The 17,377-nt window shown below is 45.2% G+C and overlaps 3 protein-coding genes across 4 annotated transcripts in view; all 3 read right to left on the minus strand.

Annotated features, from left to right (window-relative positions):
* Positions 1 to 5,531, minus strand: part of col25a1 (collagen type XXV alpha 1 chain) — an 80,288-nt gene extending 74,757 nt beyond the window's left edge. The window contains exons 1-2 of the mRNA XM_019856140.1: positions 4,925 to 5,531; positions 4,774 to 4,843 (exon numbers count right to left, since the gene is read on the minus strand). Coding sequence (XP_019711699.1) covers positions 4,774 to 4,843; positions 4,925 to 5,170 — 316 coding nt within the window. The 5' untranslated portion in view covers positions 5,171 to 5,531. The remainder of the gene's footprint in view (positions 1 to 4,773; positions 4,844 to 4,924) is intronic.
* Positions 5,532 to 7,099: 1,568 nt separating this feature from the next.
* larp7 (La ribonucleoprotein 7, transcriptional regulator) lies at positions 7,100 to 11,862 on the minus strand. 2 transcript variants are annotated; one of them, XM_019856189.1, is made up of 12 exons: positions 11,405 to 11,862; positions 11,237 to 11,337; positions 11,091 to 11,174; positions 10,704 to 10,868; positions 10,519 to 10,621; positions 9,397 to 9,693; positions 9,182 to 9,317; positions 8,969 to 9,087; positions 8,774 to 8,877; positions 7,930 to 8,089; positions 7,474 to 7,565; positions 7,100 to 7,403 (listed from the first exon to the last, which is right to left on the minus strand). In XM_019856189.1, the coding sequence occupies exons 1-12, from the start codon at positions 11,589 to 11,591 to the stop codon at positions 7,326 to 7,328; spliced, it is 1,626 nt and encodes a 541-aa protein (XP_019711748.1). In that variant the 5' UTR covers positions 11,592 to 11,862; the 3' UTR covers positions 7,100 to 7,325. The 2 variants fall into 2 exon arrangements, with proteins under 2 accessions (XP_019711748.1, XP_019711747.1); XM_019856188.1 differs by having other exon boundaries at positions 8,774 to 8,889.
* A 264-nt stretch (positions 11,863 to 12,126) lies between these two features.
* Positions 12,127 to 17,377, minus strand: part of adamtsl3 (ADAMTS-like 3) — a 59,768-nt gene continuing 54,517 nt past the window's right edge. Inside the window, exons 19-25 of the mRNA XM_019855983.1 lie at positions 16,443 to 17,310; positions 16,234 to 16,361; positions 15,747 to 16,012; positions 15,407 to 15,553; positions 13,883 to 13,992; positions 13,604 to 13,806; positions 12,127 to 13,062 (exon numbers count right to left, since the gene is read on the minus strand). Coding sequence (XP_019711542.1) covers positions 12,950 to 13,062; positions 13,604 to 13,806; positions 13,883 to 13,992; positions 15,407 to 15,553; positions 15,747 to 16,012; positions 16,234 to 16,361; positions 16,443 to 17,310 — 1,835 coding nt within the window. The 3' untranslated portion in view covers positions 12,127 to 12,949. The remainder of the gene's footprint in view (positions 13,063 to 13,603; positions 13,807 to 13,882; positions 13,993 to 15,406; positions 15,554 to 15,746; positions 16,013 to 16,233; positions 16,362 to 16,442; positions 17,311 to 17,377) is intronic.

The raw sequence follows: 17,377 nt of genomic DNA on the forward strand, positions 1-17,377 counted from the left end.
CCCCTCCTCCACCCACACCCCCTCTCTAACAGAGCTTGCGTTGTTTCCGGGACCGTCACTTAATGAAACGCGCCGACTTCCTCGCTCCCCGTGGTGCGGCGGGCGGGCGGGCGGCCTCTCGGAGGACTGCGACGGAAGGAAGTTAGGAGGCTTTAAAAAGGACGCGGTGCTCGCCGCTTGTTTACTGCAAGACGCCTGCTAATGTGTGATGTGGCGCAATTGCTCTGTGCGCCTGGCTGTCTGCTTTCGTGGGGGAAAAAAAAAAAATGCAAACTGTCATCTTTCATGGTGCGTTCAACCAGAGGCGTCCCGCTGTCCGGATTCTGCGTCTCCTTCAGCAAATTTGCAGAAATGCCCGGCAAACGGATGGTTTCAATGAGCCGACCGCACGAAGGGGATGCAAACCCCGGCAAAGGCTTGCGAGTGTTTTTCCACACACTTGCCGAGAGGACACAAAGAGGAGAGTGGGGGAGTGTTGTTAGAAAGGTGAAAAGGATTATGGCTTGCGGTGGGTGGACTGTACACGCACACGGTCAACTGTGAGATTCACTTGGAAAAATTGTGACAGTTAGCGACCTCAGTGGCTGCCATTTTTGTGGATTTCCCCCCCCAAAAAAAAACATGAGTTGACTGCTTCAAAACGCTTTAAAAGTGCACCACAACATGCGATTTAAAGCTGAAGTCAACTCTGAAATTTTCTTAACAACAATAAGTTCCCTGCAGCTTGATTAGCCGAAACACAGCATTCTGATTCATATCGCGTTTATGGAAATGAGTTAAGCAGCAAAATCCACTCGTTTTTGTCCATCTCAGGGGGCGGCCATTTTGCCGCTCGCTGTCGACTGAAAATGACATCACAGTTGCTCATAGCTCGGGTAACAACCAATCATGTCTCGACTTCAGAAAACAAGCGAACCGTGATTGGTCATTACCGGAGGCCTGCGCAACCGTGATGTCATTTTCAGTTGACAGAAAATGGCAAAATGGCCGCCCCCTGAAATGGATAAAAATGGGTGGATTTTCCTGCTTAACGCATATTCCACAAACACAATATGAATTAGAATGCCATGTTTAGACTAGTGGAGGTGCATAGAACATATTATTGTGAAGAAAATTTTGGGGTTGACTTCTCCCTTATGTGGAGTTTTGAGGGCAAATGACTCCGCTTGAAACAGACGGGCGACGTCGCTCTTGTAGATAAACATCACTGTTTTAGATAAATATTCAAAGTCACTCTCCTGCGAAACATGTTCCTTTCTATTCATAATAATTTTTAAAAATCTTGTTTTTTCTGCTTTTTAGTCAGAGAGCAGAGTTTTTGGTGTAGTATGGAACATCGCCATCACAATGAATTTTCCAGCGCACATCCCCTGGAACGCGGCACAAGTTGTGTTTTCATGCATCAACAGGCCCGGCTTTGATGGCGAGCGCAAATATTGACTCCTCCAAGACGGTGTCCCTGCAGCCGCGGGGGTGAAAGTGGGCTCACCACACCTGCTGCGGCGACAGCCATATTTACACCCGGCAGCAGACGAGGTCGAGATCCACCGGGGCCCCCTTGTCGCTTCACACATCAGCACACACTCTTCTGCTCAGGCTCCTGACAGGGCCGGCTTTCTCCGCGATGGAGCGGGAGCTTGGCCAAGCGCACGACCCGAGCCGGAATGCGTGCGTGCTAAGTACACAACATCCAAATGAGCGACATGACCCAACTGACACGTTCAATACGTGAAGACATTGCCAGTGAGCCGGACCCGACCGGCACTGAATGCCTACATACGGTCTCCTCCAAAAGTATTGGAACGGCAGCATCAATTCCTTGACTCTTGTCGCAAACTGGAGACATTTGGGTTTCGGGTCAGCGCTTTTATTTCACGGTATTTGCACTTAAGTGTGCTAAACAACTCGGAACAGAGCACCTCTTGTTCGGAGCCATCCACTTTTCGCGTGAGCAAAAGTATTGGAACGTGATATTTCACCTCCTAGAGGCTTGTCGAACCCCCCGAAAGCAACAAGAACTGAAAGAGGCCGAAGGCCTGGAAAAACAATTCTCATGAACAGTTTGGGGAAGTCAGTGTGTCGCAGGCGTGATGCAGTTATCGCACGTAGGTTGCAATACGTTTGCCCACTTGGGTTCAAACAAAAGGATGATGTGTCCTGAATTGTTGAACACAACTAGCTCTAAATAGCATGAAATAAAAGCTGAAATTCTAAACATTTGTCTCATATTAATCTTTTGATCGGAAACCCAAATGTCTTCAGTAGGCAACAAGGAATTGCACGTTGCCCTTCCAGTAAGTACCTTTGGAGGGTACCAAACACCCGAACAACACTTAAGCTATGTTCATACTCCCAATTCCAATTTTGGAAAATCTGACCCAGGCATCCAAACCATTTGCCCGGTCAAAAATCCCGGCACTTCTAGCACGTTGACATCCCGATTTTAGCGCGGCTTACACAGCTGCCAGCCATCTTCCTCAATGAGGAAGAGGAAGAGTTGGTGTTCCAAGAAACAATCAAGCCAGCTCAAATGAAAGAATATGATTGCCAATCGCAGAAAAATTCCCCGTATGAAAACAAAGAGCGACTGTTCCACACGTTCAAGAAGGTCTCTGAAAGTGTCGGCGAATTGCAGTGTGGGCTCGAGAAGGGAACTCAAAGGAGGTCTCAGTCATGGGGTCAAAGGGCACCGGTGGGATGACACAGAGGGTCTATGAGCTGGCTTTTGTGGTCGCTTTAAACCCCCTGCAACCTCAGCCCAGCTTGGTCAGAGAGGCATTGGGGGCGGGAGGGGGTGGCAATGACGCCCACGTCACACGACAAAGACTGCACTTGAATGAATCACTGAGTGCAACATTAGAATGGCACTTGGTCGAGGGCAAACCTCCATCGAGGCTGGTAAGACCCCCCAAGTCAGGAAGAGATTTTTTTTTCTTTTTTTGCTGTGGACTTGCATCCACACAACAAGTCAACCTAGCTAGACAGTAAATGTTGATGGACACGTGAGAAGAAGCACTCTAAGATATTTGGTTTGATTTGTTGCTCTCCATTCAGCATTTTGCCCTCAGGTTCCACACACGCCATAAAAGCAAAGCGGGAAAGTGTGCCGCCCTTTCAAAAGAGCCGCGGCCGCCGCTTTCGCTTTCAGAGAAAAAAAAAAGTCTATTTCGAGCTTTCAAATGGAGAATTAGAGCAAGTATAGCTTGCGATGAGTCATCGGGATGAACTTGAAAGCACCGCATGCTCAACTTGACTTGCTCAACTCCGATGGAGAATCAATCGAAGCGTAATTGCTTGCTGTCCCGAGAATTTCAAGGCGTGGGCGTCTCATGAGGTGACTGGTCTAAAGCAGAAGCAGCTGGCTGCCGCCCCCGCCTCCATTGTCTGCTCAGCGTTACCTTGCACTAGCTAATTATCAAAGTTGGGCAACTCGAGTCACATGACTTGATTCGAGTCACATTTCAGTGGCCAAATTTGTGACTGAGACTCGACTTGAATTTAACTTGAACTCAGTCATTCTGTTTACAAAGTACATTTGACAGTCAGTAATCATTAGAAAAAAAGCCAGACGCAGGTAAAGCTAGCTGTGTGAACTTTGATGCTAAGCTAGCTATTAGCTTGACAGTTTAGCTCACCAATCGCCGGTTAAATATGAACTACATATTACGGTTCCGAATATAATGGAGAAGCCAATAAAGCCATCAATTAGACACCACACCAATGAGAGCGTCATCTTGAAAGTATACTCTTTCAAAAAAAGCAATCGTGATTTTCACATGGATTACACTTTGAGTAATTCTTTGTTTGTAAGCATGATCGCCATATTTGATGTGGCAGGGCCCCGTTAAACCATTGCACGTCAACTTGACTCAACTTCACAAAGTGACAACCGATACACTTCATGCCTCTCACTCACCCGTTTCCACACACAAACAGATTTCAGAAACAGACGGGCACCAAAAACAACATATCTAGTTTTAAATCTGATGTTGACATACGTTTTATCATCACAGTAAGAGCCTGGAACTCATAAAAACTCTTAAAATGTTGTTTGTTCAATTTTTAGAGGTATAAATGCGCATTTGATTTGTAGCCATAATGTACTTTTTGTGTCATGATCACCGGAAATCAATTATCCCTCTAATTTCTGTTGTGATTGATCATCATTTTATTATTTACAACTTGCGTGACCCAAGCAATCACTTGACTCGACTCGCCGAATTTTGGCCAAGAATAATTGAAGACCTGAACACCATAGCGTGACAGAGGACAGAACCCTGCCAAGGCTAAACCAGCAGAAAACTGTCCACTTTGCATTTGAAATTTAAAATGCATACGTTCCTCACTGAGAAATTAAGGAAAATGCCAGTCATGGGTCTACACTTTTATTGGCATCTGAATCAAAATTGTCCTGGTGCATGGTTGCGTCATGCAAGTTGAAGTCCATTTTTTTTTTAAATTTACTGCTGCACGTATGTACTGTGAGACTATGTTGAGCTGCCAATCCAAAAACCGAATTTGAAAATGTTGGACACAAATCAGAGGGAACAAATGATTCCATCTACCGGCGGCAAGCGGGAATCTCATGTGTTGTCCGCGTTTCACAACAACATCGCAAGTGTGCCAGCCACTCAGCACGTCTATGTTTAGGCCGCTCGCTCCATCTCAGCTGCGCGCATCCGTCACGGCGGACCTGCCAAACACGCGGCAACATCTGCCGCGTCCTTGAACGCACCACTCCCCGTTCACTCCCACGCGCCATGTGTGGCTCACCTGGTGGACAGTTGCATTCAGGTGATGCTTGCCGAGCGCTCCGTATCTTGACAAATTGCTCATAAGAACGCTGCGTGGGAAGGATTAAAACATCGTGACGTCAGCGCGGCTTCATTGAGGAGAATCGGGCATGCGCGCGGCTCGATCTCACCTGGGAGAGCATCTCGTTGACTTTTTGCGCAATCAGCGCATCCAAATCGTCGGCCGGTGCGCGCGTCGACGCGTCCACACCGCGCTCCAAGCCAGCCAGCCGGCGCCTGACGTCTGCTGCGTGGATGCTGAGCACCACGCAGAAGGCGATGGACGCCACGGAGCACAGCGACGGTATGACGCTAGCGGCCCGACGCCGAGGGGCCACTTTCTCGTCCATGTTCCCCGCGGACGCTCCACGCTCCATCCGAATCACGGCGCGGGTTGACGGTCGCGAGGCGTTCACGTACACCGCCGAAAAACTTGTTGCACCTCAGACGTCCGCGATCCGCGACAGGAGGCGCTGAGGAATTGCGTGTAAGTCAAGGCGGCGTGGGCACTTGCAGCTTTTCCACGCACACGCACAAACACACACGCCCCCACCCTCGTTATGGCAGCTACACGCCCCCAAACTCTCTTGGCACCCTGCAGTCACTCACAGGATGACGACAGCCGTGAAATCAAGTGGCGTGCACGTTCGTTTCAATTCAATTAAACTTGAAATTGACAAACAAGCGTAGTGTGAACGTGGAATTGTTATTATTTTCCCGAGATTTACGTAGAACGCGTCGGCACAACATGGAATCCATCAGGAGGAACGCACGAAGGCACACGAGATACTAATTAATGTTAATTAGCAAGCGGTCGTTGGGTGACGCTTTTCGGGTGAAATGTCGCCATCCAGTGGATAAAAGCAGCAAACAACTCTTTTTTTATGCCCAAAAAATAAACCACCATATACTGTAATTTGATTCGTTTGGTTTACTGAGTTCAGCACAACCCTGTTACAGATACCTGAAAAAAAAAACTGAAAAATAATTAATTTACAATTAAAGCTAAAACAAAAATACACATTTCACGATTCGTCTAATTACAATTATTGACGCAAATGTCAAAACTTTTGCTCAAGAGTACGCTGTGTTTGGGTGTGCAAATCAAACGTTTTTTAAGGACATACAATTTCAAACAAGTAGATTCTGTGGCCATTTTGGCTACTTTAAGCACATTTAATAAGTTATTTGGTTTCAAATTGCATCTTACATTGGTTCAACCGATTTTTCAAAATGGCCACCAAAATACACCCAAATCACAATGTCCCCGTACATATCCTGAACAATCTGTTAAAATATGGCTTGTAATATGTCCAACTATGAAGAAACAGAAAGATATTTATCTATATTTTTGTGTTACTGCGTGATTGTCTTCTTTTAGCCATAGGTGAGTTAGTCTGTAAGTATGCAACTGGAATTAGGCGATAACACTTCTTGACAGCTTTCATCTGCAATGACAATTAGTACAGTATCAGTTGCTACTGAACTATGTTGATATTTTAAGAATTGTTTCCAATAATGCAGCTGGTCTGCAGATTGGAAATCATTGAATTTTTTTTGTGCAAAACTAAAATTCATGAATTCGCAATTATTTCATGGTCATTATTTGCATGCATCTTAGGCTGTAGATGTATTTCCTGTATATTTTTTGAAACAATTTTGCAGATATCACCCTACTGATACCTCCAAAGTATTAAATATGCATGCTGATATTCATGATGCCTGGCTCATTGGTGGAGCGGTCATTTCCCCATCCAGACCACTCGTAGTGTCCTTGAGCAACTTACAGAAAACGGAGTTTCTCCAGATGCCGTGTCATCAGGTGAATGAGGAATCAGTGTGAAGTGCCTTGCAGGTGGAAAAGCAATACACGTGAAAAAGCCCATTTACCATTACTCTACCTCAAAACATCTAAAATGACATAACTTTTGTGCATCGTACAAATAAATATGGTCGAAAGCAATTTTCAAAAGCAACTTTCTATAAAACTTCATCATAGTTTCATCAGATTTTTGCTCAGTAGCCCAAATGGCCATTAAAAATGTGATTTGCACAGCCCTGGTAGTGCTAGCTGCTACATAACAACCAAGTCGATATCCTGGTAACAATGTAAAAGAAAATCATGACGAGGAAGAGGGTTGTGTTGTTATGAAGAGAAATGGCTAAAACTATTAAAACCATGAAAAATAGAAGCGAGGTCAACCCATACTCACAGCAATTAGCTTGATTTAATTCCTGCTGAGTCATCCCCCTCCCCGCCCCTCCATCATGTGGACGGCTGAAGGACTATTTAGGAGTCAATCATGTCAACAATTCAGAAAGTTTTTCTTTAATGCATAATGCACATTTGAAAAGGGTCCATCTGTCAAGTGACGTGAAAAACTAACATTTTGTCCGCATTCGAGATGTGCGGAGATTCTTTCTATTTACATCACAAACAGAGCACAACTTGGTGCTTCAGTGCAAACAAAAATGATGAAAAGAAAAAAAAAATTAAAACGGCTTTTCCCTTAAAAAATGGCAGTGAGTCAGTCAGTCTTCTTGGAAGCGAATGTGCTTGTTGGCCTCCTTGGCGCGAGCTGTAATGATCTTCTCCGCTTTGGATAGGAGCTGAAACGGAAGGATTTGAAAGATGAGCTTGATGTCCGTCGCGAGCAGCGCGAAGGAGCTGCAGTATCACCTTCTCTGTGCCGCGCTTCTTCTCCCTGGGCCGGTTGAGTTTGACCTGACGATCCACGAGGATCTTCTGCCAGTACCTCTGCTCGTTGTCACCTTTTGACGACGACACAACGAGACACGTTTCTTTACCGCCCGTGTCGTACTTTCAGCAGCAGAGGAAATTGGTTCTTGATGCCCCTCACTTCTTTGTTTTGCACCACTCGCACGTCAATAAAACAATAACATATCTGTTTAGAATTTATGGCTCAGGCCGTTTTCGATTGGGAATTCCAGTGAGACATGACAAATACTTGACTTTTAGCATGATTGCCAGGCTATTAACAACAAAAAATAAACAAATTATTAGTTTCCGAAATGGCCTTGCTCATTTTTTTTCTTTGTGTTTTTCCACACGCAAGCGTTAGAAGCAAACATTTGGACACACGTGTGTGTTTGTGTGTGTGTGTGTGTCTCGGACCTGATAGGATCTCGAGCTGCCAGCTGTGCGCCTTCTGCAGCTCAGCCTTGGTGTCGCTGATGGCCTGCGCGTCCTCCGGGCGCTTGAAGCGCACGTAGCCCTCGGCGTCGCCCTCCAACAGGTCCACGTACTCCACGGGCGAGATCTTGCACAGGGCGTCCTGTGTCGAAAAGGAAAGCGGACACATTAGGAACGGAAGAAGTACACGCAATGACCGAATATACATACGTAAATATACATGCAAACGTGCGCGCGCGCGCGCACACACACACACACACACACACACACACACACACACACACACACACACACACACTCTACTAAATATTACTACTAATAAATAGTGGTCAAAAGTAAAAATTCATTTTGCCATCAAAAGCACATTTTTATTGTTGTCATTTGTATTTTAAAGAAGAAAAGGACTGTTCGGATGTTTGATGCATCACTAAAGCAAAAAAATAATTTGCATCACAGACATTGTCGATCATAAAATTTAACTTCCTCACAAAAGGCTTGTTTTCTGCGTTTTTGGTCCAAAATAGGTGATTTGGGTGAAACAAACCCATTTTCTACTGCTGATTACTGGTACTAAAAAATGGAATAAGGTAGATTATCGTTTTTCTTTATGATGAAAGAAGATTCTACTCTTTCATTTGATAGTAGTCATCATCTATTCTCCGGAATGCCCAAGATTGGCAAGGAGTCAATAGGTTCTCTTTTGCAAATTTATGCATTGAAAGAGTGATTTTTTTTTTTCTTTGAAATGGTCAAAAACGTGAATTTTTTTCTTTTCTTTTAAATGGGTTAGTGTGAGCGACAACGTGAGGGTTCAAGTGCACTTCACTTTGATCATCTTCCTCCCTGGAAGCGCCTTGTTGTCCGAAATCTTCACGATGACGCCGCTGATGAACTGAGGACCCTGACTGCTCGCTTTCTCGCTCGCCTCCACTGAAAGAAACCCCAAAACACAAACCAAGCCACTTCACGTTTCGTGCGAGATGTTCTGAAGCGTTGCGCCGCGGCGCGGCGCACGACTTACTACTCTCGTCCCCGCCTTGCCGCTCGTCGCCGTCCAGCTGCGTCATGCACTTCTTCAGGGACGCCATGCTGCGCTTCTGCAGCTGCAAGTACTCCGCTTTGAGCTCCAGCCACGCTTTCCTATGACCGCACAAACGTGGTCATTCGCCCGGAGGTTTTTTTTTTTTTTTTTTACTCAAGCGGCGGTGGTGCTGTAGCTATTGCGGGTTCGTACTTGGATAAGACCCTCAGCGGGATGACCTCCTCGCCGATTTTCAGCTTCTCCTTGTGTTTCTTCTTCCTCTTCCTCTTGGCTTTGCCCAGCGGGTCTTCTTGGTTTTCTTTCCCGAGCTCGCCTTCCACAGGAGGATCTGCAGAGCACATGCAATCTCATTTTCAGTTTGCTTTTTGGTCCCCGCCTGCGCCCCAAACTTTGCCGAGTTGATTTACTGCTTTTGGACGCGACTTCATCATTCTCCCCGAGCTTCCTCATCTTGGAAGGCACCGCCGCTTCCGATTCGCCCACTGCGCGCGAGCGGCGTCTCTTTTTCTCTGAGGTTTTACTCGCTGCCTTATGACTTGCGGCATCTGAACTCTGCTGCTGCTGTTTCTTCTTCTTGTGCTGCTGCTGCTGCGGCTGCGGCTGATCCGACGGCTCGGCGTCCATCGGCGCTACTTTGGCTTCCTCTGCTAGCGGCTTCTTTTTCTTCTTCTTTCGCTTTTTCTTCTCCTCCTCCCCGCCGCCACCTACAAGAGAGAGATGGCAAGAAAAACAATTCCTAGCTGGAACCTGAGCGCGGAAGAGTTCTAAACATTGTTAATGCTAACGCTAAAGTCAATGTAAAATCCCACTGACATGCTAAAGGAAAATTGCAATCACCTTTGGGAGGGATAGTCCTTCACAAAAATTCACACACGAACACATACATAGAACATAACACTTTTCAAAGTTCTTGACAATCTGTGAAAAAACTATTTTAATAAAGTTGAATCGAATCTTTCTTCTTTTCTATTTCTATAAGTGCATTCCTTCTATGCATGGCACCACACTGCCCCCAAGAGGCCAACATGCGCAGAAACGGCCGGTATTTGTTTTTACTGAGAAGAGGCTCGGATAACGGATGGATGTTATTTTCACGTACAATTAATTTAGTATATTCTCATTTTAATGCTATTTTTCTTTTCACGTTATCCGTTTGAGTTGTATTTAAAGTTGAGGTGAAGGATTCAAGGCATTTTATTTTCATCAAATTTCAAGGATACAAAGATCCAAGGACTTTTTCGGGTTATACCATCACAAATTTCCATGACACGGAGCAAAAAAACTACACCAGAGAGCCAGGTAAGTCCCAAGACTTTTGAAAATGAAGAGAGGACCATAACATAAAATAAAATGAATAAAAAAGGGGACGCTGATTCACAGTTTGAATGTGCGAAATGACGCGAGGCGCAAAGGGGATGCAGCAGAATGAAAACGCAAGAGGTTTCAATTTCACATATTTCAAAAAGTCATTTCCTACTAAGGGCAAAATTCAGACAGCAATAGTGGCTTTTTATGTGGGCAAATCCTACTTGCAGGAGGATTGTCTGCAGCCAGCTGAATAGGTTTCCTATTCTTAGTCTTGGGGAAAATTCCCGGCTTCCTGGGAGCGTCTTCAGGTGGGTTATTAAGCATCTGGACAGGAAAAAAAGAGCAAATCTATTCAAGTTTTATTCTCTTACAGTTAATCAGACGCTTATTATGAATATACGCTAACCTCAATGGCTTTATTTGCTTGCTCTGGGTTCTCAAATTCCACAAAGGCAAAGCCTTTGGAATCGCCGGTGGATTTATATCTGGGGATGCTGGCGTAAACGACGCTTCCGCATTTGGAAAAGACTTTCTCGATCCAGCTGTGAGTCACATGCTTGGGCAGGAGCTCCTGATCGACACAAAGCACATTTGATCAATAACGTTTGGAAAAAAAAACCAATTCGTAAACATGACTTTTAATCCTCCTCTAATGTGATTTGATCGAGCAAAGACGTTCATAGATCACTGTGGGTCTTCGGTCAAATGACATGCAAAGTGATTGTTTCACTTTTTGCCACAGGAAAGTAGACGTGACGTCGATGGAGACTTAAGAGGAAAAACAAAAGCTTACCACGTAAACTGTGCGGCTGTCCACGTCTATTGGAACGTCTCCGAGGGGATGCTGCCGTCTCACTTTATCGCCCTCTAAATTCACCTGGAAGTTTGTCACGTTTGCTATTCATTCAAATGCAGAGGCAGGCGATTGCTGCACGTTACCTCCACCACGGAAGAGTTCTTCAGAGCCCTGGCGATCAGTTTGGTGTCGCTCGTCAACTTCTTCATGCGATTGAAGCTCGCCAACACGGATAAGTCAACATCTGAGACAAAGCACACAAAAAAACAATCAATACACGTCCGATGCATTGTCCGATGTGGGCGACTTACATCCATCATCCGACGCGTCAATGAGCTTTTTTAGAAAGCGGTCTTTGTGGAGGTTGACGTCTCCAAACCAGAACTCAACTTGCTTCTTCACTTCGCCTAGCAGCTGCTTCACGCGGGATCTTTTTTTCTTGTCCGTCTCTTTGCTCAGACCCCCTTCGTCATTCGCGGCTTTCTTCGGCTCGCTCATCCTTTGCTTCCGGAGACCGAATCGACCAAAACGTTACAATGGCGTCCGAGATGAATCCCAAGCCACAGCAGTCACTTTCCAAACTGGACTACTGTGGCGTTTAAAACAACAACACAGTCCTGCTCTCTAAACGTTTATAAACTGGAAATGCATATGCCAATGGGCGCAATTTCCCCATGTAATTAAAAAAAGGTGATAGGGACGCTAATAGACGCCGAATTCTAACGAGCGATTCTGCATGATGCGCTCAGTAAATACTGCCGTCGCAAGATATTACGTCACTTGTATGCGCCACACTGTAGTGTTGGAAAAAACGGAAACTCGGAAGCTATGAAAATGTTGGTGTAATTCAGCGCTGTCAATTAATAATAATAATAATAATAATAATAATAATAATAATAATAACAATGACGAAAGGCGACATGTTATAAAAGGAATGTGCTTCATTTTATTACATGAAAAAAACAATGTCACCGGCAGAGGGCGGCCTCGGCATGTACATCAAATTCAACCGTTTTTAGGCGAATTCAATTACTTAAAATCCAACCATTTTATTTCTCAACAAAACTATACACATAGACACGCATGAAAATAAATAAGGCAAAATACACATCTACACAACTGAAGCGTATACTTGATATGTTGATAACCGTTTCTTCTCATAAAATCAAACAATCGCACCTCAATAAAATCCCAAGCATCTGTAACATGTTGCACTTTAATCCAAAAGTGCCAATCTGGTGAATAAATAATGAATGAAAAATATATACTAGAAAGAAAAGAACAATAATTCAAGGAGAAACGCAAAAATGATGCTTCAATATTGCTGTTTTTCAGCATTGTGCTGACTTGTCGATCACCTGGGAGCCAAACCAAAAGGAGAATTAAAAGGCGACAGCATGTCACGACTAAATGTGCAAAAGCATAAAAAAGTGGTTAAACTAGACATCTAGACATACAGTATAGCTTTTTAAAAATCACCAAGCAAATATATATAGAAATGTAACATTAAAAAAAAATCAACAAGTCATGTTTTTAACAAAGACTCTAGTTGAGTTTTGAGTGCAAAATACTTTCCTCTCCGTTTTCTCCCATCGCATGTTTGCTTCAGTCATGAGTGCAACATTCAATTCAAACTCCGACCTTATTGAATTTGTCAATTCAGATCTCAGATTGGAGTTTTTTTTTCCTACTCAAAATGCTTTGGAAAATGTGTTTCAAATCCTTTCCAGTGGTTATCACATCACGTCACATCTGAAAACGTCCATCGTGTGATATGCCCCTCCGTTCAGTCAATGCCTGCAGCATCACAGGGAGAAGCGGAGGTCCTCGATGGCATCTGAAGTTTCCCCCGTTCATCAGGTATTGAGACACGAGTGACAGCAGCGACTTTTAAACTGCGCCAGCGTGCACAGCTCCAACTGCCGCACCTTCTCGCAGTACCTGGTGCTGTCGCGACACTCTCCGGCAGCTACGGTGATCAAAGCATCAGTGTAAAACATCTCAAACTCTTAACGTGAAAAAGCGGAGGCTTAACATGTCAGGGATTCAATTTTTATCATCCCAAATTTTGGTGAACTTCTAAATTCAACCCACAATATCAACGGAATTGCAAATCAAGTCTTTTGGGGCTTTCCAAAATTGTATTCCAAATTTATTTGAGAAATTCAGTCAAATTCCAAATTGCTTGACTTGACGGGCAGAATTGTGGTTGAATTCCAAACTGCATGACAAGAGGCATAATTATATTTTATATTCCCCGAAACATTGTTCAAATTCCAAATGTAACTATAAATGACTGTTGAATTATTTTTTTTAATCATCCCAAATTTTGGTCAAATTTTAAAATGACCCAAAAATATCAGTTGGATGACAAAAATAAAAAATAGCTTTTTTGGTCATGCACATTTGTTGATTGAAAATGTGCAATTTTCAGACATGAAGCGATTTTGACCATTTCAGAGTGTCACGCTTGAACCGTGCTCGAACACAATTACGTTGGAACAGCTCACCTCTGCCGCAGGACACCGTATTGCAGCGCTGCCAGCTGACGGGACGACGCCTCTGCACGCAGCTTCCACTGGGCCGCTGCAAGCAAACCACTCGACGCGACTGGAAGCCATGCCGGCCGCAAGTGGCGGTGCACTGTGTCCACGGTCCGACTCGCCACCGTGAGGCGCAGGCGTCCCCTGAGCAGTTCCTCGTGGCACTCGGCCTTGAAAGAGGAACACATTAGGGTCACAAAGCAATACCCGGCGGAGGAAACGTGTCGTCAGAACGGCGATTTTTACCGATGGAGTCGATTGCACATCCTGGAGGGGACTTTGGTGCCATTTGTGTCTTGGCAAAAAACATGGCGGTGTTGTTTGGCCAAAGTTGGACGCATGCATTGACCACTGCACTATAACATTGAAAAAGAACAACACGTTGTCAGAGAGTTTTAAAAATAAAAATAACACTGAAGCAAACAGAATTACCTCTATCAGTGATCCTTGACATGGAAATTAAATACTTACGAACTCTGTACGGTGTGGAAAGTTTGAGAACCACTCCAACAGATCAAATCATTCACTGCTTTGGGCATTTGTATTTGTCAGCTGAAATCCAAGCGTTAACTCCACCGATGAATATATTCGGCAAGAACGATTGACCGCGAATAGGCATGAAAGACAGTCTCACCAAGCTTGTCTGTGAAAGTCAGGTTTGTAAACCGATGACTATCAGATCCCCGTAGATCAGTGGTTCTTAACCTGGGTTCGATCGAACCCTAAGGGTTCGAGGAATCAGTCTCAGGGGTTCGACGGAGCTTCTGCCATGGAGGTTAAGACACACCCGACTCAACATGTCAATTAGTGATGACACACCCGCTTGGCCATCACTGGCTGGTTCATTTTGTGCACAATTAAAAAAACGTATACTTTCTACTTCGACTAATTGTGTTGACTTTTTTTCTGTTTTTAATAAATGCCTTTGCAAAAAAAATATATATATTTTTTTACTTTTCACTCATGAAGGGTTCGGCGAATGTGCATATGACCTGGTTGGGTTCGGTACCTCTAACAAGGTTAAGAACCACTGCCATCGATGTTGGCGTTGCATCACTTTTGATTGATATAACAGTTTCTTAGTAGAAGATTAAGCTTAGGAAGCGAATCTCGGTTTGTCACATCAATTATAAAGGGCAGAAATGCCAACATGTTGTAAGTTGGACAAGTGTCGGCATTTGGCACTACAACAAGAGTATGTATAGTATAATCCTGTTTTTAATAAATGCCTTTGCAAAAAAAATATATATATTTTTTTACTTTTCACTCATGAAGGGTTCGGCGAATGTGCATATGACCTGGTTGGGTTCGGTACCTCTAACAAGGTTAAGAACCACTGCCATCGATGTTGGCGTTGCATCACTTTTGAATGATATAACAGTTTCTCAGTAGAAGATTCAGCTTAGGAAGCGAATCTCGGTTTGTCACATCAATTATAAAGGGCAGAAATGCCAACATGTTGTAAGTTGGACAAGTGTCGGCATTTGGCACTACAACAAGAGTATGTATAGTATAATCAGAGGACGTGTTGCAGAGGGCAGGTGGCTAGAAAATATGCGTCATGATTGTGAGAAAATATGATGCAGTTCATGGAGTAAATGGCTAACGGCATGTAAAAAAAAGTCGCTGATGATCAACTCGAGCCATGAGTCAGCCTCGCCCTTGGTGCCAATAAGGTCACAAAGATGCGTGTCAGACAGAGTGAGGGAGCAGTCCTCCTAATTTTTTCCATGACTTGATGTGATGATCGGCTAACACGAGTGGCCTTACCAATCCCCACGCGCTCGTAGCCCAAGTAGCGCATGGCATAATGTTACACATCCTGGTGTCAGATGGTCTCCGTCCAGCGCCGAGACAGCGGTGGCGGTCCACCTCCATCAGGCCGCCTTCGGGGCCCTTCACGCAGCGCACCGCTTTCTGAAAATACAGTGGATGGGAATTACAGGAGGAGGAAAAAAAAAAAATAGCTTGTCCCTCGACAGCCCCCATATCCTTTATAACTCGAAGCTCAGCGGCTTATCTGCTTTGAAACTTCCCCCCCGGAGGCATCTAATTGTTGTCGTATGAGTGAGAAAAGCGCCAGAACGCGAGGAAAGCAGCGGCGCCGTCACTTTGATTGGAGTCCAGAGAGATTGCGAGCGGTCACGCTTGGAGGGGAGGTGGGACAGTGCGGCTCTGAAGAGACTTCTGCTGATGGCACGCACCACACATTCCCCACCACTGACTCAGCCAGACCAGCCACTGCTTCACGACCCGGCGTAAAAACATTTGCGGTGGCTCTGCTCAAACTGTGTATGCGTGTGTGTGTGAGTGAAAAGAGTGTGACTTCCCAGAAACTCCAAGCTTGAACCGGAAAAGTAGACACATCTCTACCACCTGAAAAAAAAATGTACATCATTGTCCCTTTACGGAGGCTTGGCCCTGGGGTTGGATCAGCACTCATAAACTTGAAACATTTCAGTGCCTGCAAAATGTATCGACTGTTACTTTGGGAGTCTAAAAAAACCCCCAGAACGAATAGCTGCGCTTGCGAAACAAAACGCTCCGGGAGGATCCTTGACTTCCTATTTTAACTGAAAGAGGCATATGGTTCTCACCTTTAATCTGCAACCAAGACGAGCGTGACGAGGACCCGAGTCGGTTCCGGGCAGTGCAGGTGTACAGACCCTCATCCGCTTGGTTTGGAGACCGAATCCTCAGCGAGCCGCCTGGCAACAGGTCGAGACTGCCGGTGCAAAGACATAATGTCCACTCCGTTAAATCTTAATCTCACCTGCAGTTTTGTTCATGAGTTGTCTGGTCGTACTTGCTAGCGTGACGCAACAGTTTTCCATTTTTGGTCCAGGTTAAGGATGGTTCCGGGTAACCAAGAGTCTCGCATTTGATTTCCAAACTGGCATAAGGCTTCCGCAGCAAAATTGGCGCCCCGACATTGACAGTCACATCGGAAGACGATACCGTTCCGACTTCCTCTGGGCTATGGATAATCACCGGGGCTCTGTACCTAGTCGAATGGCTTTTGGGTTTACGAAGAAGGGGTCCTTGCGTGGAGGGTAAATCCATTTCCGGAGAGTGACAAGCTGAGTGATTGGTTTCGTCGTGGGACAGGGACAGCTCGCTGAGTAACTGAGCAATCACTTGCTCGCCTTGCTTTCCTCTGATGTTGTCGAGCTCATCCAGCCTCTGACTATCAAGAATGATAACATTGGGGACGTCACCCCTGTCTTCCGAGGTGGTCTTGTTTTGTTCAACCTTGAATTGAAGCAAGCTCTCGACAATGTATTCGGTTTTAGGCGAGATGGAGAGCTCCTGTACCCTTGTTGCCTCGGGTCCGTGCAACTTCTGCTTGGCTCCAATGACCTGGAGGACCAAATGCTCCTTGGCTTGCCCGGCGACGCAGGCGTACGTCCCGGCATCAGACTGACCAACCTGCTGGATCTTCACAAATCCCAGTGGTGTCACAAACAGGTGTGGGAGACTCACTAGAGGCTTCCCTTCCTTCAACCATTGGATATTCGCCTTCCGGATGTGGCGGGTGGGACAGCGAAGGACCACGGTGGTCCAAGGAAGCAGATAGGCAGTGCCACCAACCACCAAGTGGACCTTTTTGCTCTTCCTCCACTGAATATACACGTTCCTCTGAGCCAGGATAGTCGGGTCGGGTTTCAGTGAATCTGTGACCAAAGACGCACCGCTTCGGTTATTTTCTTGACAATCTACCGCTCGAAGCGAAAAGATGGT

The sequence above is a fragment of the Hippocampus comes genome, unplaced genomic scaffold (genome assembly GCF_001891065.2).
Source record: "Hippocampus comes isolate QL1 unplaced genomic scaffold, H_comes_QL1_v1.1 scaffold246, whole genome shotgun sequence".
NCBI lineage: Eukaryota > Metazoa > Chordata > Actinopteri > Syngnathiformes > Syngnathidae > Hippocampus > Hippocampus comes.

Excerpts from the sequence above, each read along its gene's own strand:
- larp7 (XM_019856188.1), bottom strand. The coding sequence starts at position 11,591 with ATGAGCGAGCCGAAGAAAGCCGCGAATGACGAAGGGGGTCTGAGCAAA. Across the intron at positions 11,338-11,404 it reads TGACGCGTCGGATGATGGAT|ATGTTGACTTATCCGTGTTG; the intron begins GTAAGTCGCCCA and ends GCTTTGTCTCAG. Across the intron at positions 10,869-11,090 it reads ACAGCCGCACAGTTTACGTG|GAGCTCCTGCCCAAGCATGT; the intron begins GTAAGCTTTTGT and ends TGTGTCGATCAG.